Consider the following 27,154-nt stretch of genomic DNA (forward strand, 5'->3'; position numbering starts at 1 on the left):
CCCACCTGTCAGTGACCCAACTGCTCCCTGCAGTACGTCAGGGGAGCCGAGTCCCCCCCGGGGGGGATTTGGACCTGGCGACGGCGTAAGTAGATCCGTTGGGCCTGATTTGGATCGGATTGCATTTTTGCATTCTTTCTTTGGAGTCCCTGCTTGTAAAAATCAAGGGGAGGTCTGTGAACCTTTGTTCCATTTGGGCCCTGCTGTAAACTGCATCGTATCACCGACACCGCTCTACGTTTAATGCAGCTCTGGTTATTTGGGACGCTTCTCCCGTTCGAAAGAAAAAAGGAAAAGCAAACTTTCAAGCGGCTAGGTCTCCCAAATCCGTGGCCACCTGAGCTCGGCAGCCATGGCTTCCCACCCGCCGCCGCCGCCGCCGCCGCCGCCGCCGGAGCACCCTATCCCACCCGCTCCCACCACCATAAGTGCCCTCGACGACGACCAGCTCCGAGAGATCTTCCTCCGCCTCCCGGACCTCTCCAGCCTCGCCTCCGCCGCCTTCACCTGCCGCACCTTCCTCGGCGCCGTCCGTTCGTCCCGCGCCTTTCGCCGCAGCTTCCGTGCGCTCCACGCGCCCCCGCTCCTCGCTCTCTTCCTCACACCCTACATGCGCACGGTACCTACCTTCCCCGCCTCACGCCCCCCCACTGCCGCCAGATTCAGTCCCCTCCGAGACGACGACGCTTCCGAGTGGGGGGTCGATTTCTCCGATCCTTCGATTGCGTACGATGAAGGCTTCATCGCTCTCCAGCATCGGAGCACCAAGCAGGAAGTTTACTACAACCCCCAAACGATGGCTCTGTTTCTCCACCCCCAGGAGCACCATGACATGCCCGACGGCACCACCCTTGAGTTCCACACACTCTCCCCCGGAGAGGATCAGAGGCCGCCCCGTGTGGTCTCTGTCCGTCATGACTACTCGCGGCCTTGGGCACGCGTCGCCGTCTTCTCATCGGACACCATGGAGTGGCAGATTTTCCCGGAGACGGCCGCGCTACTGCCTGAGGGATTCAGGCGTACAACCCGCACGCTGGTGGATGGGTTTATCTGTTGGCAATGCGAGTCTGTGGGCGGGGCATCTCTCAGCGAGTACATTTTGGTGCTCAACACAGATACCTTTCAGTTCTCTCTAATAGATCTGCCGCCGCCCTTGAGAGTGGTATACCCAGAATTTAAGATTGGTCAGACCAAGAATGGGAGGCTCTGTATCGTAAATGAGAAGGAATGCACACTTTCTGTTTGGATCTTGACAGACAGTGATGACGGCGTCCAGCGATTTGTGCTGCACAATACGTTTCCGTTGCACTCTAGCTTTATGGAGGTCACCAACTGTTCAGTGGAAAATACAATCTCAGTGCGGCTTATGACGGTTTTCAGTGGTTTTGTCTACCTTTCTATTTCCCCCTGGAAGAATTCCATGGATCAGTACAAATCCCCTGAGTGGTTCCTGTCCTTCTCTCTGGAAACAGCGGAGCTGAACCAGCATTTTAAGAACAGAGAGCAACTTCCATGCCCTGTCCATCCCTACTTGGCCTGGCCTCCTTTGGTATGCAGCATGGTAAGCCTATTCTTGTGTGACCGTGGTGCTAACTGCTAAGTACTCCTTTTTATGTTTGGTCCATTGATTGCATGGAATGAAGTTCCCTGAGAGGATTGGATTGTTTTAATGCTGTGAATATATGCTATCGGTTTTAGTCCAAGTAACATGTCTTATTTACCTAACTCATAGTAGCGAGTGAATTGCAGAAAACCACCACATTGAAGCGTAAGGTTGCAGAAAAGACTCTTCTACGAATTTGTGCCAGACAACACTGATTTTTGTCCTTATCATTTGCAAAAAACACTGATCGATCGTTTTGGGCATTTTAACCTCGATTATGACATGTGGGGCCCTGGCATTTTTGCATAGACACCCTTTAGGCAAAAGTCCAAACGCAATCAGCTCCCAGCCATGGCTTTCACGCCCGAAGGAGGAAGAGGACAGCTCGTCCTCGTCGGCCGGTGCTGCCGCAACCGCATCGGGCGGTGGTGGGACGAGCACCAGAGTAGAAGGCGGCAGCTGGGCCCTGCGCGCGGCGGCTGCAAGGGCTTGTACTGCGCGCCGCCGCTGCACGCGCCTGTGCTGCGCTTCGCCGCCGCTGGTTGCTCCGCTGGGAGGACCGGGTCGCGCCCGAGCTGCGCGCCGCCGCCGCCGCTTGCTCCGCTGGGAGGGCAGGGTCGCGCCCGAGCTGCGCCTCGCCGCCGCTTGCTCCGCCGGGAAGGCGGGGCCGCGCCCGAGCGACGGCGCACTTGCTCCGCTGGGAGGGCAGAGCCGCACCTGAGCTGCGCGCCGCCGCCGCTTACTCCGCTTTGCGGCCGAGCTGCCGCCGGCCACCGCGTGCTCACTGACGAGGGAGGACGTTTTTTGGGGGAAAAACTTCCAGGGAGGGGAGGAGATTTTAGCAAAAAGACCGTTACGCCACGTCAGTAAAGGGTGGGCTCCATCTGTCATAATCGAGGTTAAAATGCCCAAAACGATCGATCAGTGTTTTTTGCAAATGATTAGGACAAAAATCAGTGTTTTCTGGCACAAATTCGTAGAAGAGTCTTTTCTGCAATCCTATGCTTCAATGTGGTGGTTTTCTGCAATTCACTCCATAGTAGCAGAGCTGGCAACGCTATTCCCATTCCTTCAAAAAAGTAGCAGACAGCCTCAACTACTTGTACATTACTACATGGATGCAAAATTGTGAACTTATAGCATGAGGGTTTCTGTAGATTATAGTATAGCATTATGATATAAAGCTCCACAAACATAATGTGTAACTAGTATATGAATAGAGTAGCTAGATTCGTCAGTTGTGTTCAAATATTTGGAGGGTTTTTTGTAGATTATATGGTAGCATAATCATAAAACTATCATATCAATAGCTAGAATTTTCAATAATGTTTAACTATTTGGTTATCCCTCTTAGCGAAGCACCATACAGGAACCCAGGTGTGGTGTTAAATGGGCAATGGTTGGGCTGTCGCCTCCTTGGTGGCACGTCGTATCTTAGATCTGGATACGGTGATAAGTGAGCTAGGATCGGGTCATCGCATCCTTAATGGTGCGCTACATCGATGCACGGGTGTAGTGAAAAGTTAGTGAGGGTCTTTGCATTTGACTCAACGAGTGCAAAGGGTAGCAGGATCCGTTTAGGTAGCTGGAACATAGGGTCCTTGACGGATAAGTTACGTGAGCTAGTTGATTCAGTGGTGAGGAGAGGTGTTGATATCCTATGCGTCCAAGAAACCAAATGGAAGGGACAGAAAGTGGAGGTGGGGCATACTGGCTTCAAGTTGTGGTACACGGGACAACTAAAAACAAGAATGGAGCGGGCATCTTCATCAACAAGAGCCTCAGGTGTGGAGTGGTAGATGTTAAGAGGCAAGGGGACCGGATTATCCTAGTTAAGTTGGTAGTTGGGGACTTAGTTCTCAATGTTATCAACACATATGCTCTGAAAATAGGCCCCAATGAAGGGGGGGGGGGGGTTCTGGGAAGGCCTGGAGACATGGTAAGGAGTGTACCTATTGGCAAGAAGCTCTTCATAGGAGACCTCAATGGACATCTACCAGATGTTTTGAAGGGGTGCATGTGGCTTTGCCTATGGTAGCAGGAATCAAGGAGAGGATATCCTAAGCTTTGCTCTAGCCTACAACATGACCATAGCTAACACCCTCTTTAAAAAGGGAGAATCCTATCTAGTGACTTTTAGTAGTGGTCAATACTCTAGCCAGATTGATTTCATCCTCCAGAGAAGAGAAGACAGGCGTGCTCGCCTAGATTTTAAAGTGATACCTGGAGAGTGTTGTCCCTCAACATAAGCTTGTGGCGGCTGATTTCCGCTTTGTTATTCATGTCCAGCGGGATAAACGCGCCAAAATAACTAGAACAAAGTGGTGGAAGCTCAAGGGGGAGGCATCTCAGGATTTCAAGGAGAGGGTTATTAAGGAGGTGCCCTTGGGAGGAAGGAGGTGATGCGGACAAATATGTGGATGAAGATGGCAACTTGAATTCGCAAAGTGACTTAAAGGAGTTTGGGGTGACCATGGGAAGTAGAAGGGAAGCTAAGTTAAATATACCTGGTGGTGGAATAATGATGTCCACAAGGCTATTAAGGAGAAGAAAGATTGTTTCAGATGCCTAAACTTGGAATAGGAGTGCTGATAAGTGACAACATAGAGAAATACAAGGTGACAAAGAAGACCGCAAAGCGAGCCGTGAGTGAAGCAAGGGGTTAGGTGTATGAGGACCTCTACCGGTCTTTAGACATGAAGATGAAAGGGACATCTATAAGATTACCAAGATCCGAGATAGGAAGACAAGGGATGTCAACCAAGTCAAATGCATCAAGGACGGAGCAGATCAACTCCTGGTAAAGAACAAGGAGATCAAGCATAGATGTCGGGAGTATCTCGACAAGCTTTCAATGGAGAGAATGAGAGCACTGTCATTGAGCTGGCTGACCCCTTGATGATACAAACATGCGTTTTGTGCGACGAATTCAGGAGTCCGAGGCCAGGAGGGCTTTAAAAAGGATGAAAGGAGGCAAGACGATGGGTCGATTGTATCCTCATTGAGGTGTGGAGAGAGGCCTCAGGACATAGCAATAGTATGGCTAACTAAGCTCTTGAACCTCAATTTTCGGGCTAACAAGATGCTCGAACAATGGAGGCGGAGTATATTAGTACCAATCTTCAAGAAAAAGGGGGTGTTTAAAGTTGTACTAATTACCATGAATTAAGCTGATGAGGCATACAATGAAGCTATGGGAGAGAGTCATTGAGTACCGCTTATGAAGAATGACAAGCGTGACAAAAAATCAGTCTGGTTTCATGCCTGGGAGCTCGACCATGGAAACCATTTTCTTGGTACGACTACTTATGTAGAGATACATGGAGCAAAAGAAGGACCTGCATATGGTGTTCATTGACTTGGAGAAGGCCTACGATAAGATACCATGGAATGTCATGTGGTGGACCTTGGAGAAACACAAAGTCCCAACAAAGTACATTACCCTCATCAAGGACATGTACGAGAATGTTGTGACAAGTGTTTGAACAATTGATGGCGACACTGATGACTTTTTGATTAAAATAGGACCGCACCAAGGATCAGCCCTTATCTTTTTGTTGTGGTAATGGATGAGGTCACAAGGAGATATCCCATGGTGTATGCTCTTTGCGAATGATGTGGTGCTAGTCGACGATAGTCAGATGGGGGTTAATAGAAAGTTGTCTATGGAGACAAACTTTGGAATCGAAAGGTTATAGGCTTAGTATACTAAAATGTAGTACATGAGGTACGGTTTCAGTACTACTAGCAACGAGGGGGAGGAGGTTAGCCTTGGTGGGCAAGTGGTACCTTAGAAGGACGCCTTATGATATTTGGGGTCAATGCTGCAGAAGGATGGTGACATCGATGAAGATGTAAGCCATCGAGTCAAACCCGAATGGATGAAGTGGCGCCAAGCTTCTGGCGTTCTCCATGACAAGAAAGTGTCGTAAAAGCTAAAAGACGGGTTCTATAGGACGGCAGTTCGACCAGTGATGTTGTATGGCGCGAAATGTTGGCCAACTAAAAGGCAACGTGTCCAACAGTTTGGTGTAGCAAAATACGCAAGTTGAGATGGATGTGTAGGATCGGGTTTGGAATGATGATATACGTGATGAGTTGGGGTAGCACCGATTGAAGAGAAACTTGTCCAACATCGCTTGAGATGGTTTGGGCATATATAGCGCAAGCCTCTAGAAGCGCTAGTGCATAGCAGACGGTTTGTGTGCTAATAACCTCAAGAGAGGTCGGGATAGACCAAACTTGACATGAGAGGAGTAAAGTTAGCTATCCACTTGCCAGAGCCATGAGTTGGTTCCGAGAGACCTGAAGGATTGGAATATCATCAAAGAACTAGCCATGGATAGGGGTAAAGTTAGCTATCCACCTGCCAGAGCCATGAGTTGGTTTCGAGAGCTTATGGGTTTTAACTCTAGCCTACCCCAACTTGTTTGGGACTTAAAGGCTTTGTTGTTGTTCTTGTTTAAATATTTGGATATACATAAGTAATATTTTCAATGGTAAGTTATGTTTTCTTTCTCTTTATGCATTTTCATTCTCCTTATGCATTTTGCTGTCTTCTACTTCAGCTTTAAATTTATGTCTTATTTAATGAATATGTGTTGCATAATTTGATGCCAGTGAGAACTTTGTGTCATTCAAGCTTCGACTTCGACTATTGGATAGTACACACGATTATCCATATGGCACTATCTAACCTCTTGCATGTTTTTGGAGGGATGCAAAGTATATGTGTTCTCTAGTTGCAAATTTATCTCTTATACTAGTTAATCCATCTAGAGTCCAAATAGGCCACATTCTTTTAAAAATCAGCGTCCAAAAACAGTCAGCATCTTCCAATCTGTTTCCAAATAGCAAAAATATTCAACTTTGTTTCTTTTTCTCGTGAACCCAGTTACGGATGTGTTTTTTTTATCACTGAATTGTAATTGATCATTTTTTCTCTTAGATCGTAACCCTTTTTTCTATTGTTCACTAAAATAAAAATAATAGCTAGATAAATTCCAATTGGATAGATGAGTTTGTTATCCTATATATATTTGTTTGGTTTCTAATTAGGGGTGTAAAAGCCAATTAAACATGCACCGATCACTATAACCCCCTAAAACCTTAGCATTTTTTTATTCCAGATATTAGTTTGATCTATAGTTAAGACACTCAACTATAATAAAATTTGAACCATCGTTTATTCCATCAAATCTTAGCTGTTACTATTTCAATTGCTTTCATATCATCATAATAATTGTATATTTAAAGTGTTCTAAATGGCAGCGACGTAGTATCTTATTTCACCTTCATTGCTTCTGCAAAAGCTAGATAAAATGATCTGTATCGCTAGAATCTATTGCCTTGCACATATTTGTCCATACAAACACTTGAATTCCTTTTTTTTACACCGAATTCCCTTTTTTCACAGGAGGATTCAGAATCTGAAGTTACTGGAAACATTTTGGGGGATGTTGGTCCTGAGGGCACAGAAACGGCTTCATCTGTCCTCATAACAGCATTACGCTCATTCAAAGAAGCTTTGATTAAGGATGGGGAAGCAAATGTTGCAGAGATAGATGCCTTCCTACTTTGTGTTGACGCTGAGGATGAGAAGAACTCTCTTGTGAGTAAAATCACTGCTTTAGATGAACTGTTGATAGCTGTGAGAGATCGTGTCTTGAGGGTTGGTGCAGACTCTGAATTCTACGGACAGAAGACAGAAACAGAGAGCTGGTGGGAAATGTGCAAAGGGAAGTTACGGAGAGCTTTCTTCTTCGCTAGCTGAATAAGCCTATCAGGAGTAAGTGAGCTCTTGATGTAATGCTTTGGTACTTTAGTTTTTTAGATGCTGCGATGACAGCATGCGCTAAGTTTCATGTATGTTAATTGAACCGGTAATGACTGTAACATCATCAGTAGTTTCATGTATGTTTAATTGAAGCGGCAACGACTGTAAGATCATCAGTACTCTATTCAGTATGACTGGTTGGTAGGAGACTAAGCCTTGAGTTTCATCTACTGATGCGTCATTTCACAGATGACCCGTACCTAGAAACTGTACATGCTCACAAGTGCTTCATATTTGTGTCTTTATCTAATCGATTATGTGCACCTTTTGTTTTTTTATCAGTTAAATTTGTTCACTTATAAGTGCATTTATGTGCGAGTGAGTTTGAAGATCATATATATAAATGCGTGTGGATGTTCTTTGTTCATGATAAGCTTTTTTTTTGGCGGGGACTGTTGCATAATAAGCAAACATGGTAACTTTTGTAGCCTTTTTTAATGTTAAAGTCATAGCTGTGCTGCTATTTTATGCAAAATCAGCAAAGGACTAAATGGTTAGGTTTGTTCAGGTTGCAGCAAAAGCTGTTTTTTGGAGAGTTTTTTTTTCTTCTCTGGAACGTGCACCAAATGCACGGCATTTTGTACTGAGAGTTTTAATGCAGATTATTGTTTTCTGCATTTTGCCCACTTCCGTTTAACACAGGATTTTCGTCCAACTTCAACTTCAGAAGTTGAATGAAACTAGTACCCGAGGGAGCTCAGAGTGCACCGAATTTTGGTCTCGACGTGTATGCGGTTAACATTGGGAGCAGTGCACAGTTTTATGCAGATAGCGTATGTCATCTCCTTTCAGTCTCCATGGAATGCCCTTGTGTGTGCTACCTCTGCTCGACACGAGTGCACAGCTTCTGCAGCTTGGCTTTGCCGGTGCGTGATCTGTCACGTATACGTGACAAAATGCTCAGGTGGCCAGTCCCCAGCGGTTGAAATGCAGTTTTTTTTTACCGCCGGCACTGCCCACGACTTACTCCAAAATGGATTATGATCGATCCGAGGTATGACAGTGACGCTAGCCTCGGTGCTTCATGCGTCAGAGATATTTACTCTCGTGGTTAAAGAAATGTAAATTTCGCGCACTTGGTCGCTCAACCATTCAGGTGTCGTTGTGGTAGTGTATAAAGCCTTAATCTTATCTTTATCTGGACATTCTTGAACATGGGATTAAAAAAATGTATTGTCCACCACGAAAGGAATTGCCATGTCCTTTTCAGCGGTGCATACGCGTCATCCATCCACAATTTCTTCATCTGACTGGCCACAATTGCAAATACATCACGTACGAACTTAATTACAGAGTGGTCTGGAGAACTTCTTCACTTATCATCACCAATATGCACAAGTCAAGTAGGATTACAACTGACAAGCCATGAGATAAAATTATCGGCCCCGATAGAAGCAAGCTAACACAAACATTATGTACTCAACCTCACAATAAGAGAAGTACCTCAACCCATACTGAGGCCTTGTGCAATGAGAGGTGCTTAGAGAGATGCTTAAAAAAATAAACTGGGTTTTTCTAAAGCATCGATGTCTATTTTTATAGAAGAGACGCTTAATTAAGCGTCTATCCTATACAAATAAGCACCGATGCTTAAGAAAAACCTGATTTATTTTTCTAAACACCTTCCCTAAGCACCTCCCATTGTACAAGGCCTGACAGCTCGGGGATGGCGCACGCACGCATGCTATACCGGGCTCTCCGGGTCCGGCTCCCGTCCGGCGGTCTCCGCCGTCCTGGAGCCGTCCTTCGCTGCCGGAACCGGGAGGGCAGGGCACGCGCGGCAGACGGGGCAGGTGGCGTGCGCGCCCAGCCAGACGTCGACGCACCCGGCGTGGAACGCGTGGCTGCACCCAGGCAGGGCGCGCACCGCGTCGCCGTCCTGCATGGCGCCCAGGCACACCGCGCACTCCTCGCCGCCGCCGGCCCCGCGCGGCTCCGCCTTGAACCTGAACACCGGCATGGCGGCCAGCGCCGCCTCGTCGAGCCCTCCTCCGCCGTCCCTCTTCCTCGTCGCCGGCCCGGCCTCGGGGTCGGGTCCCGTCCGGTGCACGCCGTCCCGCCCGCTCCACCGCACGTACAGATAGTTGAGGTACAGCACCGCCCCGTACAGCGCGAGGCACACCGCCGTGAACGCCGCCACGAGCTCCACCGTCCCGCCGATGCTCCACGACCCCCGGTGCGGCGGCGGCGGCTGCTGCTGCTGCTCGGACGCCGTCGACATGCCGATCGATGGATGTCACTCCACTGGCAGAGTGTCGTGCCGTGCGGTTCTTGCTTTGCTCTCTCCCCGCTGGCTTGGTGCGAGCAATGATGGTTTTGTAGGCGTGTAAGGTTACGGCCGGCGGTGCTGGAGCAAGAGTCAAGTTATGTTCTATACTGTTCTGTCAGTGAATAGATTAACCAAGTTCGTTCCAATAGCATTTACTAGTAATAATAATCTACCCAGCGGCCAGCTCCACACTCCAGTCTTCTTCCAGGCGGCAGCACTTCCCTCTCAGAAAAATATGGCAGGACTTGGGATGAAGCCGAATAATAGCATCTTTATTTATAATTTAATGGTGAAAGTAGAATCTTCAGAATCATGTCCATGTCATAAGTGCTAGTTCGGGTAACGTTGCACTAGCCTAGAGAAATTCTTCTAAAAAGGCACTTGACACAAACCTAATATATACCTGATTTGATATCATAGGGCTTCAAAACTATGCGTGGGAAAAAAAACATATTTTAATGGAGATAAACTCCAAGATTCTGTATAAAAGAATTCTAGAAGGATCACTTGTTCCAGCTAAAAGATACTACTAGAATAGTAGATAAGAATTCAGAATTTTACATCTTTGCAACACATATATAGCTTTTGAAAATTTGTGTTGCATGTGTTGTACGGCCCTGGGAGTAACACTACACATATAGAAGATTTTCCTACTGATTGATGTTTGGTTTTGATCTGACGGCTTAAACAGGCACTTAGATCTATTAGTTTAAGGAAAAAAAAGAGAAAGATAACCTTAATGAAAAAGGCCTTATCCCAACTAAGGCTCGGGGGCACCCAAACCAACTGATGGTTTAGGTCCCCTGTCGCCAGTGCTAGATAAAAGGGGGTATGGGAGAGGGTTGGCAGTCTGCGCGATCACAATTCTCGTACGGTTTCACTCCCCTCCCGATATTCTCTCACCCCATCCGATCAAGGGGAGCGCTGCAGCGACGGGAAGACCTACTCCAGCCGCCGCTGCCATCCCCGGGCAGTGCCGGTGGCGTCCTGAGGGCATCAGGACGTTGAGGAGGACTTCTACCTCGACTACATCACACCCCTACATCACGCCTGCATCGAGCAGGCGATCATGTCCACTGCCGTGACATGTAATGATCCCCTAAACCCTTCTCTGTTCATGCTTTTAGGTGATCTAGATGCAATCTAATGGCATCCCAGAGATGCATAATTAATCCAACAACGGAATCAGTCGTCAATTTTGATTGCAATAGATCCCTATATTATTGATCTGTAGATCAACTTCAAGTTTAGATCAAGTCAGTTTTAGGGTTTTATGATCAAAATTGAAAGTTTTAGCCCCTGGTTATCCCAAATATGCATGTTACTGTCTTGATGCCCTCTGTAAATCATCATGTTTTAAATCTAGTCTGCTAGGGATCAGTACTGCCACCTATGTTCATCAATTTTAATTAATCTAAGTTAAGATCTAATGCTCACCTTCATGTTAAGTTGATTAAAATTGATCATGTTTAAGTCCTGTTTATGCATTAGCAAAATAGAAGGCACAGGGATATACGCAAGTCAACAGTAGCAACCCCTCATGTTTAAGAACCCTAGAATTTATCCTCCATTCGAAAGAACCCTAACTCTGCAATTAGGACTGTTTCCCCCCCAAATCAAGCACTGATGTACATGAATTGGAGAAGAAATGAGGAGAATCCTCACCTAATGCGCCGCGTAGCCGCCTCTTCCCTTCGGGGCCCGCACTGCGTCCACCGCGGTGCGAGGGCGGAGACGCCGTGACGCCGCCGTCCTCGGGACGATGCGCGGAAAGAACTTGAGCTGCCGCCGCCGCTCGAATGGACGTGCCCCTGTGTGGCCTACGCCGCGCGGGTCGCCGTCGCCCTTCATGCCGCGGTGGCTGGTGCCCATCCTCCTTCCTTGATGCGCCATGTGCACGGACGCCAGCAACCACGCTCGACGAAGGAGCACGCCGGACATCGTCCACGGCATGCTGCTCCGGCGAGCGCAGCCGGCGCGCCGCCATGGCCGGCACGCCTTTTCGGGCCGCCGTCAAACGCCATCTCTTTGTGAGAGAGTGAGAATCGGGGAGGAGGGGAGGAAATGGTCTAGGGTTTGACCGGGCCACTGGTTTTGCCCAGTTGCGGGGCTATCCGAGCCGTCGGCTCGATCCGATGACTGAGAGCATCGCGCGGCTCCCTGCTGGGCCGACGGGCACTAATGGGCCATTTTGGACCGTGGGCTGCGGCCCAGGTTGTGATGGTTCAGCGAAAAGTTTTTTTAACGTGTTTTTGCGGCCGAGCTGGGCTCTTTTACGTGTAGCCACGGGGATTTTGGGCCATCGCGTTTTTTTTTCTGTTCTTTTTCCAGTGCGAATAAGTTAATAAATATTATGTTTTGCACTGTTTAAACCAGAAAATGCATAAAAAATATATAATAAACACATTATTATTCCGAGTAAAATTGATCCAACGAGATATTTTATTCAGGATTTATTATGTGTTTTTGGATGATGAACTTTTCTAGACATCAAATAATGATAATATTTTTTATGTTGATGTTTAAATTGAGAATGAAATGACTCTAATTTTAATTTGGACCAACGTTGTTTTATTATTATGAGTCATCCCCTATGATATTTTAATTCCATGTTTTTTCTGCCCAATGGTGTTTTGACATGGAGTTGAAATTAAATACTTTGCATGTTTGTTTATTTACCAACGTAAATTTATAATCATGCAAGTTTACTTATGAATTTTTATGATGTTTTCAGCTTACGCTCCATTCCGGTCCGACACGATCGAACCACTCACAGGGAGTAATTTCCCTCGTTGGAAGTCCCAAGTCGAATTATGTTTGGGTTGTAATGAGTTTGACTATGCCTTGAGGGAAGAAAAACTTGTGGCACCTGTGGCAGGTGCTACAGGGTATGCAGAACTCAAGAAGGACTATGATGTTAAGATGGAAAAGTGGAATAAGTCCAACCATATTGCGCTTCTCATCATGAAGCGACAATATCGCCGGACATTTCTGAAGCACTCTCTAAGAAAGACACTGCTAAAGAATTCCTCACTCTCTAAGAAAGACACTGCTAAAGAATTCCTCACTGAAATGGAGGAGCAATTTAAAGGCTCCGACAAAGTGTATGCTCATGAGCTTTTTGCTAAGCTTCTTCAGAAATACACTATTGACGAAAACGTTAGGAAACACATATTGAGGGTGGTAAATGCTTACACCAAACTTAAGGCTTTGGAGTGTTCTTTAAGTGAAGCCCTTCTTGTCATAATTATTCTTGAGTCTCTTCCAGAAGAGTTTGAACAATTTAAGGTCAACTATAACTCTCTAAAGGAAAAATGGCAACTCTCTGAGATGACCGCAAGGATCGTCTAGGAGGAAGAGAGGATCATGAGGCAGAAGAAAGACCATGTCTTTCATGTTGGCTCTAACAAGAGAAAGCATGACGGTCAAGGTTTCCCCAAGCCTCAGAAACGGCAAGTCAAGAAAGAAGGCACTAAGCCATTCAACCCTAAGGCATTCAAGGGTAAAGAAGCCGGCAGTTCTTCTTCTGCTCGTAGCAGCTCCACTGCTGGAGAAAATGCTTGTAACTTCTGCAAAGAGGAGGGACATTATCAAAGGGACTGCCCAGGCTTTCTAAAATGGATGAACAAAAGAGGTATTGATGAAATTACTTTTGTAGATGAATCTCTTTATGTTGATTTTTCTATAAAGTCATGGTGGATTGATTCAGGGGCAACCACTCACGTTGCTAACTCTATGCAGGGATTCGATACGATCCAAACCATAAGAGGAGGAACAAGAAAGCTTAAGGTTGCGAACGGAGTTGAGGCCGATGTTGAAGCAGTGGGATCTCTCACGTTGGAGCTACACACTGGCCACACTCTTAGATTGAATAATGTTATTTATGTGCCTACCTTAAGTAGGAATTTGATTTCAATTTCTCGTTTAGATGATGATATGTATGAGTGCCATTTTGGTAAGAAACAATTTGCTTTGATCAAATGTAATAAGAATGTAGGCATCGGTGTTAGACGAGGCCAACTATACATGTTATCTCTTAATAATGATTCAGTTATGCATGTGAGTGATGAAATTAATGTTGAGAAGAAATGGAAATGAGTTAGTAATTCTTCGAAATTGTGGCATTGTCGTTTGGGCCACATTTCGAGGGGGAGAATGGAACGCTTAGTTAAAAATGAAATACTCCTCCCATTAGACTTCTCAGATGCAGACAAATGTGTCGATTGCATTAAAGGAAAATTTGCAAAAACAATTAAGAAAGGAGCAGTAAGAGCCACAAGGGTTTTAGAATTAATTCATACCGACATATGTGGACCCCTTAATGTTAAGTCTGTAGATGGTTTTGATTCATTCATTACATTCACAGATGAATTTTCCCGCTATGGGTATATTTATCCCATACGTGGCCGATCGGAAGCTTTGGAGAAATTCAAAGTCTATAAAGCGGAGGTTGAAAATCAACTGAATGCAAAAATCAAAGTTGTACGGTCTGATCGCGGGGGAGAGTATTATGGTAGGCATGCTCCTTATGGGCAGATTCCTGGACCTTTTGCCAAGTTCTTATCTGAAAATGGAATCATTGCTTAGTACTCAATGCCTGGTGAACCACAACAAAATGGTGTGGCCGAGCGCCGCAACTGCACCCTTATGGATATGGTGCGAATCATGCTTAGTCACTCTAGTTTACCAGTAAGCCTTTGGATAGAGGCATTAAAGACAGTTGCACACATACTAAATCTTGCTCCAACTAAGTCAGCACCGAACACACCTTACGATATGTGGGCGGGAAAGAAACCGAGCTTGAATTACTTACGAGTGTGGGGTTGCCCTGATGAAGCTAAAGTTTTCAATCCACAACTTAAGAAATTGGATCCAAAAACAGCTAGTTGTTTCTTCATTGGATACCCTCATAGGGGAAAGGGATATCGTTTTTATTGTCCAAGTCACACTGCTACCTCTTGAGCATGCGTTGGTTTTTCCCTTGAAGAGTAAAGGCTGATGCAGCAAAGTAGCGTAAGTATTTCCCTCAGTTTTGAGAACCAAGGTATCAATCCAGTAGGAGGCTCCTCCCAAGTCCCACATGCCTACACAAACAAACAAGAACCTTGCAACCAATGCGATAAAGGGGTTGTCAATCCCTTCACGGAAACTTGCAAAAATGAGATCTGATAGAGATAATAAGATAAGATAAATATTTTTGGTATTTTAATGATATAGATTGGAAAATAAAAGATGCAAATAAAAGTAGATGGAAAACTTATATGATAAAAGATAGACCTGGGGGCCATAGGTTTTACTAGTGGCTTCTCTCAAGATAGCATAATTATTACGGTGGGTGAACAAATTATTGTCGAGCAATTGATAGAAAAGTGCATAGTTATGAGAATATCTAGGCATGATCATGTATATAGGCATCACGTCCACAACAAGTAGATCAAAACGATTCTGCATCTACTACTATTACTCCACACATCGACCGACTCCTGCCTGCATCTAGAGTATTAAGTTCATAAGAACAGAGTAACGCATTAAGCAAGATGACATGATGTAGAGGGATAAACTCATGTAATATGATATAAACCCCATCTTTTTATCCTCGATGGCAATAATACAATACCTGCCTTGCTGCCCCTGCTGTCACTGGAAAAGGACACCGCAAGATTGAACCCAAAGCTAAGCACTTCTCCCATTGCAAGAAAGATCAATCTAGTAGGCCAAACCAAACTGATAATTCAAAGAGACTTGCAAAGATAACGAATCATACATAAAAGAATTCAGGGGAGATTCAAATACTTCTCATAGATAAACTTGATCATAAACCCACGATTCATCGGATCTCGACAAACACACCGCAAGAAAAGTTACATCGAATAGATCTCCAAGAAGAGGAAGGAGAACTTTGTATTGAGAATCAAAGAGAGAGAAGAAGCCATCTAGCTAATAACTATGGACCCGAAGGTCTGTCGTAAATGATACGTCTCCAATGTATCTATAATTTATGAAGTATTCATGCTATTATATTATCCATCTAGGATGTTTTATATGCATTTATATGCTATTTTATATGATTTTTGGGACTAACTGATTAATCTAGAGCCCAGTGTCAGTTTATGTTTTTCTTGTTTTTGAGTTTTACAGAAAAGGAATACCAAACGGAGTCCAATTGACGTGCCAATTTTTGACGAATTTTTATGGACCAAATGAAGCCCCAGGAGTGCAAGAGTTGGGCCACAAGAGTCCCGGGCTGCCCACGAGGGTGGGGGCCATGCCCACCCCCCTAGGGAGCGCCCCCCTGCCTCGTGGACAGCCAGGAGACCCCCCTGACTGTTGGAAATATGCCCTAGAGGCAATAATAAGATGGTTATTATTGTATTTCCTTGTTCATGATAATTGTCTATTGTTCATGCTATAATTGTATTAATTGGAAACCATAATACATGTGTGAATACATAGACCACAACATGTCCCTAGTGAGCATCTAGTTGACTAGCTCGCTGATCAATAGATGGTTATGATTTCCTGACCCTGGGCATTGGATGTCATTGATAACGGGATCACAACATTAGGAGAATGATGTGATGGACAAGACCCAATCCTAAGCATAGCACAAGATCGTGTAGTTCGTTTGCTAAAGCTTTTCTAATGTCAAGTATCATTTCCTTAGACCATGAGATTGTGCAACTCCCGGATACCGTAGGAATGCTTTGGGTGTACCAAACGTCACAATGTAACTAGGTGGCTATAAAGGTGCACTACAGGTATCTCCAAAAGTGTCTGTTGGGTTGGCACGAATCGAGACTGGGATTTGTCACTCCGTGTGACGGAGAGGTATCTCTGGGCCCACTCGGTAATGCATCATCATAATGAGCTCAATGTGACTAAGTAGTTAGTCACGGGATCATGCATTATAGAACGAGTAAAGTGACTTGCCGGTAACGAGATTGAACGAGGTATTGGGATACCGACGATCGAATCTCGGGCAAGTAACGTATCGATTGACAAAGGGAATTGCATACGGGATTGCTTGAATCCTTGACATCGTGGTTCAACCGATGAGATCATCGTGGAACATGCGGGAGCCAACATGGGTATCCAGATCCCGCTGTTGGTTATTGACCAGAGAGCTGTCTCAGTCATGTCTGCATGATTCCCGAACCCGTAGGGTCTACACACTTAAGGTTTGATGACGCTAGGGTTATAAAGGAAGTTTGTATGTGGTTACCGAATGTTGTTCGGAGTCCCGGATGAGATCCCGGATGTCACAAGGAGCTACGGAATGGTCCGGAGGTAAAGATTTATATATGGGAAGTCCAGTTTTCAGTCACCGAAATAGTTTTGGGGGTTATCGGTATTGTACCGGGACCACCGAAAGGTGTTCGGAGGTCCACCGGGTGGGGCCACCTGCCCCGGGGGACTTGATGGGCTGAATATGGGAGGGAACCAGCCCCTAGTGGGCTGGTGCGCCCCTCCCCAAGGGCCCAAGGCGCCTAGGGTTGAAAACCCTAGGGGAGGGGGGCGCCTCCACCTTGCTTGGGGGGCAAGCCTCCCCTCCTGGCCGCCGCCCCTCCCCTCTAGATGGGATCTGGAGGGGGTTGGCCCCCTCTCCCCTTCCCCTATATATAGTGAGGGTGTTGGGGCTGCCGAACACATGAGTTTTCCCTCTCTCCTGGCGCAACCCTACCCCTCTCCCTCCTCGTCTCTCGCAGTGCTTGGCAAAGCCCTGCTGGAGTGCCACGCTCCTCCATCACCACCATGCCATTGTGCTGTTGCTGGACGGAGTCTTCCCTAACCTCTCCCTCTCTCCTTGCTGGATCAAGGCACGGGAGACGTCACCGGGCTGCACATGTGTTGAACGCGGAGGCACCGTTGTTCGATGCTTAGATCGGATTCGGCCGCGATCTGAATCGCTTCGTGTACGACTCCACCGATCGCGTTCTTGCAACGATTCCGCTCAGCGATCTTCAAGGGTATGAAGATGCACTCCCTCTCTCTCTTGTTGCTAGAATCTCCATAGATTGATCTTGGTGATGCGTAGAAAATTTTGAATTTCTACTACGTTCCGCAACAGTGGCATCATAAGCTAGGTCTATTGCGTAGATTCTATGCACGAGTAGAACACAAGTTGTTGTGGGCATTGATTTTGTTCAATATGCTTACCGTTACTAGTCCTATCTTGTTTCGACGGTATTGTGGGATGAAGCGGCCCGGACCGACCTTACACGTACACTTATGTGGGACAGGTTCCACCGACTGACATGCACTTGTTGCATAAGGTGGCTAGCGGGTGCCAGTCTCTCCCACCTTAGTCAGATCGGATTCGATGAAAAGGGTCCTTATGAAGGGTAAATAGCAATTGGCATATCATGTTGTGGTTTTGGCGTAGGTAAGAAACGTTCTTGCTAGAAACCTATAGCAACCACGTAAAAAAACTTGCAACAACAATTAGAGGACGTCTAACTTGTTTTTGCAGCATATGCCGTGTGATGTGATATGGCCAAGAAGGATGTGATGAATGAAATATATGTGATGTATGAGATTGATCATATTCTTGTAATAGGAATCACGACTTGCATGTCGATGAGTATGACAACCGGCAGGAGCCATAGGAGTTGTCTTTATTTATTGTTTGACCTACGTGTCACTGAATAACGCCATGTAATTACTTCATTGCTAAACCATTGGCCATAGTAGAAGAAGTAATAGTTGGCGAGACAACTTCATGGAGACACGATGATGGAGATCATGATGATGGAGATCATGGTGTCATGCCGGTGACGATGATGATCATGGAGCCCCGAAGATGGAGATCAAAAGGAGCAAAATGATATTGGCCATATCATGTCACTATTTGATTGCATGTGATGTTTATCATGTTTATGCATCTTATTTTCTTAGAACGACGGTAGTAAATAAGATGATCCCTCATTATAATTTCAAGAAAGTGTTCCCCCTAACTGTGCACCATTGCGAAAGATCGTTGCTTTGAAGCACCACGTGATGATCGGGTGTGATAGATTCTAACGTTCACATACAACGGGTGTAAGCTAGATTTACACATGCGAAACACTTAGGTTGACTTGACGAGCCTAGCATGTACATACATGGCCTCGGAACACAAGAGACCGAAAGGTCAAACATGAGCCGTATAGTAGATACGACCAACATGAAGATGTTCACCGATGATGACTAGTCCGTCTCACGTGATGATCGGACATGGCCTAGTTGACTCGGATCATGTATCACTTAGATGACTAGAGGGATGTCTATCTGAGTGGGATCAAATAATGTGATTAGATGAACTTAGTTATCCTGAACATAGTCAAAAGGTTTTTGCAAATTATGTCGTAAGCTCGCACTTTAGTTCTACTGTTTAGATATGTTCCTAGAGAAAATATAGTTGAAAGTTGATAGTAGCAATTATGCGGACTGGGTCCGTAAACTGAGGATTGTCCTCATTGCTGCGCAGAAGGCTTATGTCCTTAATGCACCGCTCGGTGTGTTGAGCCTCAAACGTCGTCTGTGGATGTTGTGAACATCTGACATACACGTTTTGATGACTACATGATAGTTCAATAATGTTAAACAGTTTAGAATTGTGGCGTCGAAGACGTTTTTGAAACGTCGTGGAACATATGAGATGTTCCAAGGGCTGAAATTAGGATTTCAGGATCGTGCCCACGTCAAGAGGTATAAGACCTCCGACGAGTTTCTTAGCCTACAAACTAAGGGAGAAAAGCTCAATCGTTGAGCATGTGCTAAGATTGTCTGGGTACTACAATCACTTGAATCGAGTGGGAGTTAATCTTCCAGATGAGATAGTGACGTTTCTCCAAAGTCATTGCCACCAAGCCACTAGAGCTTCGTGATGAACTATAACAGATCAGGGATAGATATAATGATCCTTGAGCTATTCGCAATGTTTGACACCGCAGAAGTAGAAATCAAGAAAGAGCATCAATTGTTGATGGTTAGTGAAACCACTAGTTTCAAGAAGGGCAAGGGCAAGAAGGGATACTTCATGAAACGACAAAATAGTTGCTGCTCTAGTGAAGAAACCCAAGGTTGAACCCAAACCCGAGACTAAGTGCTTCTGTAATAAGGGGAATGGTCACTGGAGCAGAATTACCCTAGATACTTGGTAGATAAGAAGGCAGGCAAGGTCGGCAGAAGTATATTGGATATACATTATATTAATGTGTACTTTACTAGTACTCCTAGTAGCACCATGGTAATAGATACCGGTTCGGTTGCTAAGTGTTAGTAACTCGAAATAAAAGGCTATGGAATAAACGGAGACTAGCTAAAGGCGAGGTGACGATAGGTGTTGGAAGTATTTCCAAGGTTGATGTGATCAAACATCGCACGCTCCCTCTACCATCGGGATCAGTGCTAAACCTAAATAATTGTTATTTGGTGTTTGCGTTGAGCATGGACATGATTGGATTATGTCTATCGCAATATGGTTATTCATTTAAGGAGAATAATGATTACTCTGTTTATTTGAATAATACCTTCAATGGTCTTGCACCTAAAATGAATGGTTTATTGAATCTTGATCGTAGTAATACACATATTCATGCCAAAAGATATAAGATAGTAATGATAGTACCACATACTTGTGGCACTGCCATTTGAGTCATATTGGTATAAAACGCATGAAGAAGCTCCATGTTGATGGATCTTTGGACTCACTCATTTTTGAAAAGATTGAGACATGTGAACCATGTCTATTGGTATATACGCATGAAGGAACTCCATGCAGATGGATCGTTTGGACTCACCTGACTTTGAATCACTTGAGACATGCAAATCATACCACATGGGCAAGATGACTGAAAGGCCTCGTTTTCAATAAAATGTAACAAGAAAGCAACTTGTTGGAAGTAATACATTTTGATGTGTGCAGTCCAATGAGTGTTGAGGCACGCAGTGGATATCGTTATGTTCTTACTTCACACATGATTTGAGTAGATGCCAAGTGTATTTACTTGATGAAACAAAAGTCTGAATTATTGAAAGGTTCAATTAATTTCAGAGTGAAGTTGAAGATCATCGTGACAAAAGGATAAAATGTCTATGATCTGATCACAGAGATGAATATCTGAGTTGCGAGTTTGGTACACAATTAAGACATTGTGGAAATTGTTTCACAACTAATGCCGCCTGGAACACCATAGTGTGATGGTGTGTCCGAACGTCATAGCTGCACCCTATTTTATATGGTGCATGCCATGATGTCTCTTATCGAATTACCACTATCATTTATGGGTTAGACATTAAAGACAATCACATTCACTTTAAATAGGGCACCACGTAATTCCATTGAGATGACACCATATGAACTATGGTTTAGAGAAACCTAAGCTGTCATTTCTTGAAAGTTTGGGGCTGTGACGCTTATGTGAAAAAGTTTCATCCTGATAAGCTCGAACCCAAAACGGATAAATGCATCTTCATAGGCCACCCAAAACAGTTGGGTATACCTCCTATTTCAGATCCGGAAGCAAAAGTGATTATTTCTAAAACGGGTCCTTTCTCAAGGAAAAGTTTCTCTCGAAAGAATTGAGTGGGAGGATGGTGGAGACTTGATGAGGTTATTAAACCATCACTTCAACCAGTGTGTAGCAGGGCACAGGAAGTTGTTCCTATGGCACCTACACCAATTGAAGTGGAAGCTGATGATAGTGATCATGAAACTTCGGATCAAGTCACTACCAAACCTCGTAGGTCGACAAAGACACGTACTACTTCAGAGTGGTACGGTAATCCTGTCTTCGAGGTCATGTTGCTAGACAACAACGAACCTACGAGCTATGGAGAAGCAATGGTGGGCCTGGATTCCGACAAATGGCTAGAGGCCATAAAATCTGAGAGAGGATCCATGTCTAGAAACCAAAGTGTAGACTTTGGAAGAACTACTTGATGGTCATAAGGCTATTGGGTACAGATGGATTTTAGAAGGAAGACGGACAATGATGGTAACTGTCACCATTAAGAAAGCTCGACTTGTCTCTAAGATGTTTTCCAACAAGTTCAAAGAGTTGACTACGATGAGGCTTTCTCACTCGTAGCGATGCTAAGAGTCTGTTGGAATTATATTAGCAGTTACTGCATTATTTATGAAATCTTGCAGATAGGATGTCAAAAACATTGTTTCCTCGACAATTTTCTTGAGGAAAGGTTGTATGTGATACAACCAGAAGGTTTTGTCAATCCTAAAAGATGCTAACAAGTATGCAAAACTCTAGCAATCCTTATAAGGACTGGAGTAAGCATCTCAGAGTTGGAATACATGCTTTGATGAGATGATCAAAGATTTTGGGTTTATACAAAGTTTATGAGAAACTTGTATTTCCAAATAAGTGAGTGGGAGCACTATAGAATTTTTGATGAGTATATGTTGAAGACATATTGTTGATCAGAAATGATGTAGAATTTCTAGAAAGCATATAGGGTTATTTGAAAAGTGTTTTTCGATGAAAAACCTGGATTAAGCTATTTGAACATGGAGCATCAAGATCTATAAGGATAGATCAAAATGCTTAATAGTACTTTCAAATGAGCACATACCGTGACAAGATTTTGAAGGAGTTCAAAATAGATCGGCAAAGAAGGAGTTCTTGGCTGTGTCATAAGGTGTGAGTATTGAGTAAGACTCAAGACCTGACCACGACAGAAGAGAGAGAAAGGACGAAGGTCGTCCCCTATGCTTTATACGTAGGCTCTACAGTATGCTATGATGTGTACCGCGCCTAAAGTGTGCCTTGCCATGAGTCAGTCAAGGGGTACCAGAGTGATCCAGGAATGGATCACAGGACAGCGGTCAAAGTTATCCTTAGTAACTACTGGACTAAGGAATTTTCTCGATTATGGAGGTGGTAAAAGAGTTCGTCGTAAATGGTTACGTCGATGCAAACTTTGACACTAATCCGGATTATTCTGAGTAGTAAACCGGATTCGTATAGTAGAATAGTTAGTTGGAATAGATCCAAATAGAGCGTGGTAGCTGCCTCTACAAGATGACATAGAGATTTGTAAAGCACACACGGATCCGAAAGGTTCAGACCCGTTGACTAATAACCTCTCTCACAAGCGAGGTATGATCAAACCCCATGGGTGTTGAATTTATTACAATCACATAGTGATGTGAACTAGATTATTGACTCTAGTGCAAGTGGGAAACTATTGGAAATATGCCCTAGAGGCAATAATAAAATGGTTATTATTGTATTTCCTTGTTCATGATAATTATCTATTGTTCATGCTATAATTGTATTAATTGGAAACCGTAATACATGTGTGAATACATAGACCACAACATGTCCCTAGTGAGCCTCTAGTTGACTAGCTTGTTGATCAATAGATGGTTATGGTTTCCTGACCATGGACACTGGATGTCATTGATAACGGGATCACATCATTAGGAGAATGATGTGACGGACAAGACCCAATCCTAAGCATAGCACAAGATTGTGTAGTTCGTTTGCTAAAGCTTTTCTAATGTCAAGTATCATTTCCTTAGACCATGAGATTGTGCAACTCCCGGGTACCGTAGGAATGCTTTGGGTGTACCAAACGTCACAACATAACTGGGTGGCTATAAAGGTGCACTACATGTATCTCCGAAAGTGTCTGTTGGGTTGGCACGAATCGAGACTGGGATTTGTCACTCCGTGTGACGGAGAGGTATCTCTGGGCCCACTCGGTAATGCATCATCATAATGAGCTCAATGTGACTAAGTAGTTAGTCACGGGATCATGCATTACGGAACGAGTAAAGTGACTTGCCGGTAACGAGATTGAACGAGGTATTGGGATACCGACGATTGAATCTCGAGCAAGTAACGTACCGATTGACAAAGGGAATTGCATACAGGATTGCTTGAATCCTTGACATCGTGGTTCATCCGATGAGATCATCGTGGAACACGTGGGAGCCAACATGGGTATCCAGATCCCGATGTTGGTTATTGACCAGAGAGCTGTCTCGGTCATGTCTGCATGATTCCGAACCCGTAGGGTCTACACACTTAAGGTTCGATGACGCTAGGGTTATAAAGGAAGTTTGTATGTGGTTACCGAATGTTGTTTGGAGTCCCGGATGAGATCCCGGACGTCACGAGGAGTTCCGGAATGGTCCGGAGGTAAAGATTTATATATGGGAAGTCCAGTTTTCAGTCACCAGAATAGTTTTGGGGGTTATCGGTATTGTACCGGGACCACCGAAAGGTGTCCGGAGATCCACCGGGTGGGGCCACCTGACCCGGGGGACTTGATGGGCTGAATATGGGAGGGAACCAGCCCCTAGTGGGCTGGTGCGCCCCTTCCCAAGGGCCCAAGGCGCCTAGGGTTGAAAACCCTAGGGGAGGGGGCGCCTCCACCTTGCTTGGGGGGCAAGCCTCCCCTCCTGGCTGCCGCCCCTCCCCTCTAGATGGGATCTGGAGGGGGACGGCCCCCTCTCCCCCTCCCTTATATATAGTGGGGGTGTTGGGGCTGCCAAACACATGAGTTTTCCCTCTCTCCTGGCGCAGCCCTACCCCTCTCCCTCCTCGTCTCTCGCAGTGCTTGGCGAAGCCCTGCTGGAGTGCCACGCTCCTCCATCACCACCATGCCGTTGTGCTGCTGCTGGACGGAGTCTTCCCCAACTTCCCCCTCTCTCCTTGCCGGATCAAGGCACGGGAGACGTCATCGGGCTGCACATGTGTTGAACGCGAAGGCACCGTTGTTCGGTGCTTAGATCGGATTCGGCCGCAATCTAAATCGCTTCGTGTACGAATCCACCGACCGCGTTCTTGCAACGCTTCCGCTTAGCGATCTTCAAGGGTATGAAGATGCACTCCCTCTCTCTTGTTGCTAGAATCTCCATAGATTGATCTTGGTGATGCGTAGAAAATTTTGAATTTCTGCTACGTTCCCCAACACTGACATGAAATCTACGCCAAAAAATCCTATAAATACTGAAACCTCCGAGGGACACAATAGATCGGGAGTTCCGCTGCCGCAAGCCTCTATAGCCACCAAAAACCAATCGGTACCCTGTTCCGGCACCCTACCGGAGGGGGGATCCCTCACCGGTGGCCATCTTCATCATCTCGGCGCTCGCCATGATGAGGAGGGAGTAGTTCACCCTCGGGGCTGAGGGTATGTACCAGTAGCTATGTGTTTGATCTCTCTCTCTCTCGTGTTCTTGATTTGTCACGATCTTGATGTATTGCGAGCTTTGCTATTATAGCTGGATCTTATGATGTTTCTCCCCCTCTACTCTCTTGTAATGGATTGAGTTTTCCCTTTGAAGTTATCTTATCGGATTGAGTCTTTAAGGATTTGAGAACACTTGATGTATGTCTTGCCGTGCTTATCTGTGGTGACAATGGGATATTCACGTGATTCACTTGATGTATGTTTTGGTGATCAACTTGGCAGTTCAGTGACCTTGTGAACTTATGCATAGGGGTTGGCACACGTTTTCGTCTTGACTCTCTGGTAGAAACTTTGGGGCACTCTTTGAAGTACTTTGTGTTGGTTGAATAGATGAATTTGAGATTGTGTGATGCATATCGTATAATCATGTCCATGGATACTTGAGGTGACAATGGAGTATCTAGGTGACATTAGAGTTTTGGTTGATTTGTGTCTTAAGGTGTTATTCTAGTACGAACTCTATGATAGATCGAACAGAAAGAATAGCTTCATGTTATTTTACTACGAACTCTTGAATAGATAGATCAGAAAGGATAACTTTGAGGTGGTTTCATACCCTACCATAATCTCTTCGTTTGTTCTGCGCTATTAGTGGCTTTGGAGTGACTCTTTGTTGCATGTTGAGGGATAGTTATATGATCTAATTATGTTATTATTGTTGAGAGAACTTGCACTAGTGAAAGTATGAAGCTTATGCCTTGTTTCCTACCATTGCAATATCGTTTACGCTCACTTTTATCGCTTGCTACCTTGCTGTTTTTATAATTTCAGATTACAAATACCTTTATCTACCATCCATATTGCACTTGTATCACCATCTGTTCGCCGAACTAGTGCACCTATACAATTTACCATTGTATTGGGTGTGTTGGGGACACAAGAGACTCTTTGTTATTTGGTTGCAGGGTTGTTTGAGAGAGACCATCTTCATCCTACGCCTCCCATGGATTGATAAACCTTAGGTCATCCACTTGAGGGAAATTTGCTATTGTCCTACAAACCTCTGCACTTGGAGGCCCAACAACGTCTACAAGAAGAAGGTTGTGTAGTAGACATCAAGCTCTTTTCTGGCGCTGTTGCCGGGGAGGTGAGTGCTTGAAGGTATATGTTTAGATCTTGCAATCGAATCTTGTTGTTTCTTGTTTTATCACTAGTTTAATTTATAAAAGAAAACTACAAAAAAATGGAATTGAGTTTGTCTCATACGCTTCATATTTTTAATATGTTTCGTGAGAATGATGGTAAGGAAAATTGTGCTCAAGTGCTAGAAGAAGAAATCTGTAAAATGTTTGGCACTAATATGTGAATGATGAGCATGATTGCCATGTTGTTAGTATGAATTCTTTGAATACCCATGATGCTAATGATATGCAAAGCCACAAGCTTGGGGATGCTATGTTTGATGAGGATGATATGTTTTGTCCCCCAAGATTTAATGAGAATATTTATTATGATGAAAGCATGCCTCCTATTTATGATGATTATATTTATGAAAGTGGATTTGGAGAGGTCGTGACTTTATTTAGTGATGAATCCACTATTTTGGAAGAGGTTCCAATTGATTATGAGAATAACGTTGCTATATATGATGATTATTGCGATGACTTGTATGCTATTAAGAATAATGATAACCATGAAACTTGTCGACATGATTTTAGTTTTCAATTTGATTATGCCTCACATGATAGTTATTTTGTTGAGTTTGCTCCCACTATTATTCATGAGAAGAAGTTTGCTTATGTGGAGAGTAATAAAATTTCTATGCAAGTAGATCATGAAAAGAATGCTTTATGTGCTGGTTATATTGTTGAATTCATTCATTATGCTACCGAAAATTATTATGAGGGAGGAACATATGCTTGTAGGAATTGCAATAATATCAAGTTTCCTCTCTATGTGCTTAAAATTTTGAAGTTATGCTTGTTTTGCCTTCCTATGCTAGTTGATTATTGTCCCCATAAGTTGTTTGCTCACAAAATACCTATGCATAGGAAGTGGGTTGGGCTTAAATGTGCTAGTCATATGCTTCATGATGCTCCCGTTATATTTCAATTCTTATCTTTTATGTGAGAATCATTAAAATCATCATGCCTAGCTAGGGGCGTTAAACGATAGCGCTTGTTGGGAGGCAACCCAATTTTATTTATGTTCCTTGATTTTTGCTCCTGTTTAGTAATAAATAATTCATCTAGCCTCTGGTTGGATGTGGTTTTATGTTTTAATTAGTGTTTGTGCCAGGTAGAAC

At 44.5% G+C, this 27,154-nt stretch overlaps 2 protein-coding genes across 2 annotated transcripts; one reads left to right on the forward strand and one right to left on the reverse strand.

Annotated features, from left to right (window-relative positions):
- Positions 1-289: 289 nt before the first annotated feature.
- LOC119365768 lies at positions 290-7,689 on the forward strand. Its single transcript, XM_037631410.1, has 2 exons — positions 290-1,561; positions 7,020-7,689. Exons 1-2 carry the CDS (start codon positions 353-355, stop codon positions 7,374-7,376), a joined length of 1,566 nt encoding a protein of 521 aa, XP_037487307.1. The 5' UTR covers positions 290-352; the 3' UTR covers positions 7,377-7,689.
- A 1,020-nt stretch (positions 7,690-8,709) lies between these two features.
- LOC119368433 (E3 ubiquitin-protein ligase ATL6-like) lies at positions 8,710-9,758 on the reverse strand. The gene has a single exon (XM_037633696.1). It carries the CDS (start codon positions 9,658-9,660, stop codon positions 9,124-9,126), a length of 537 nt encoding a protein of 178 aa, XP_037489593.1. The 5' UTR covers positions 9,661-9,758; the 3' UTR covers positions 8,710-9,123.
- Between the last annotated feature and the right edge of the window lie 17,396 nt (positions 9,759-27,154).

Source organism: Triticum dicoccoides, chromosome 2B (assembly GCF_002162155.2).
Source record: "Triticum dicoccoides isolate Atlit2015 ecotype Zavitan chromosome 2B, WEW_v2.0, whole genome shotgun sequence".
Lineage (NCBI taxonomy): Eukaryota > Viridiplantae > Streptophyta > Magnoliopsida > Poales > Poaceae > Triticum > Triticum dicoccoides.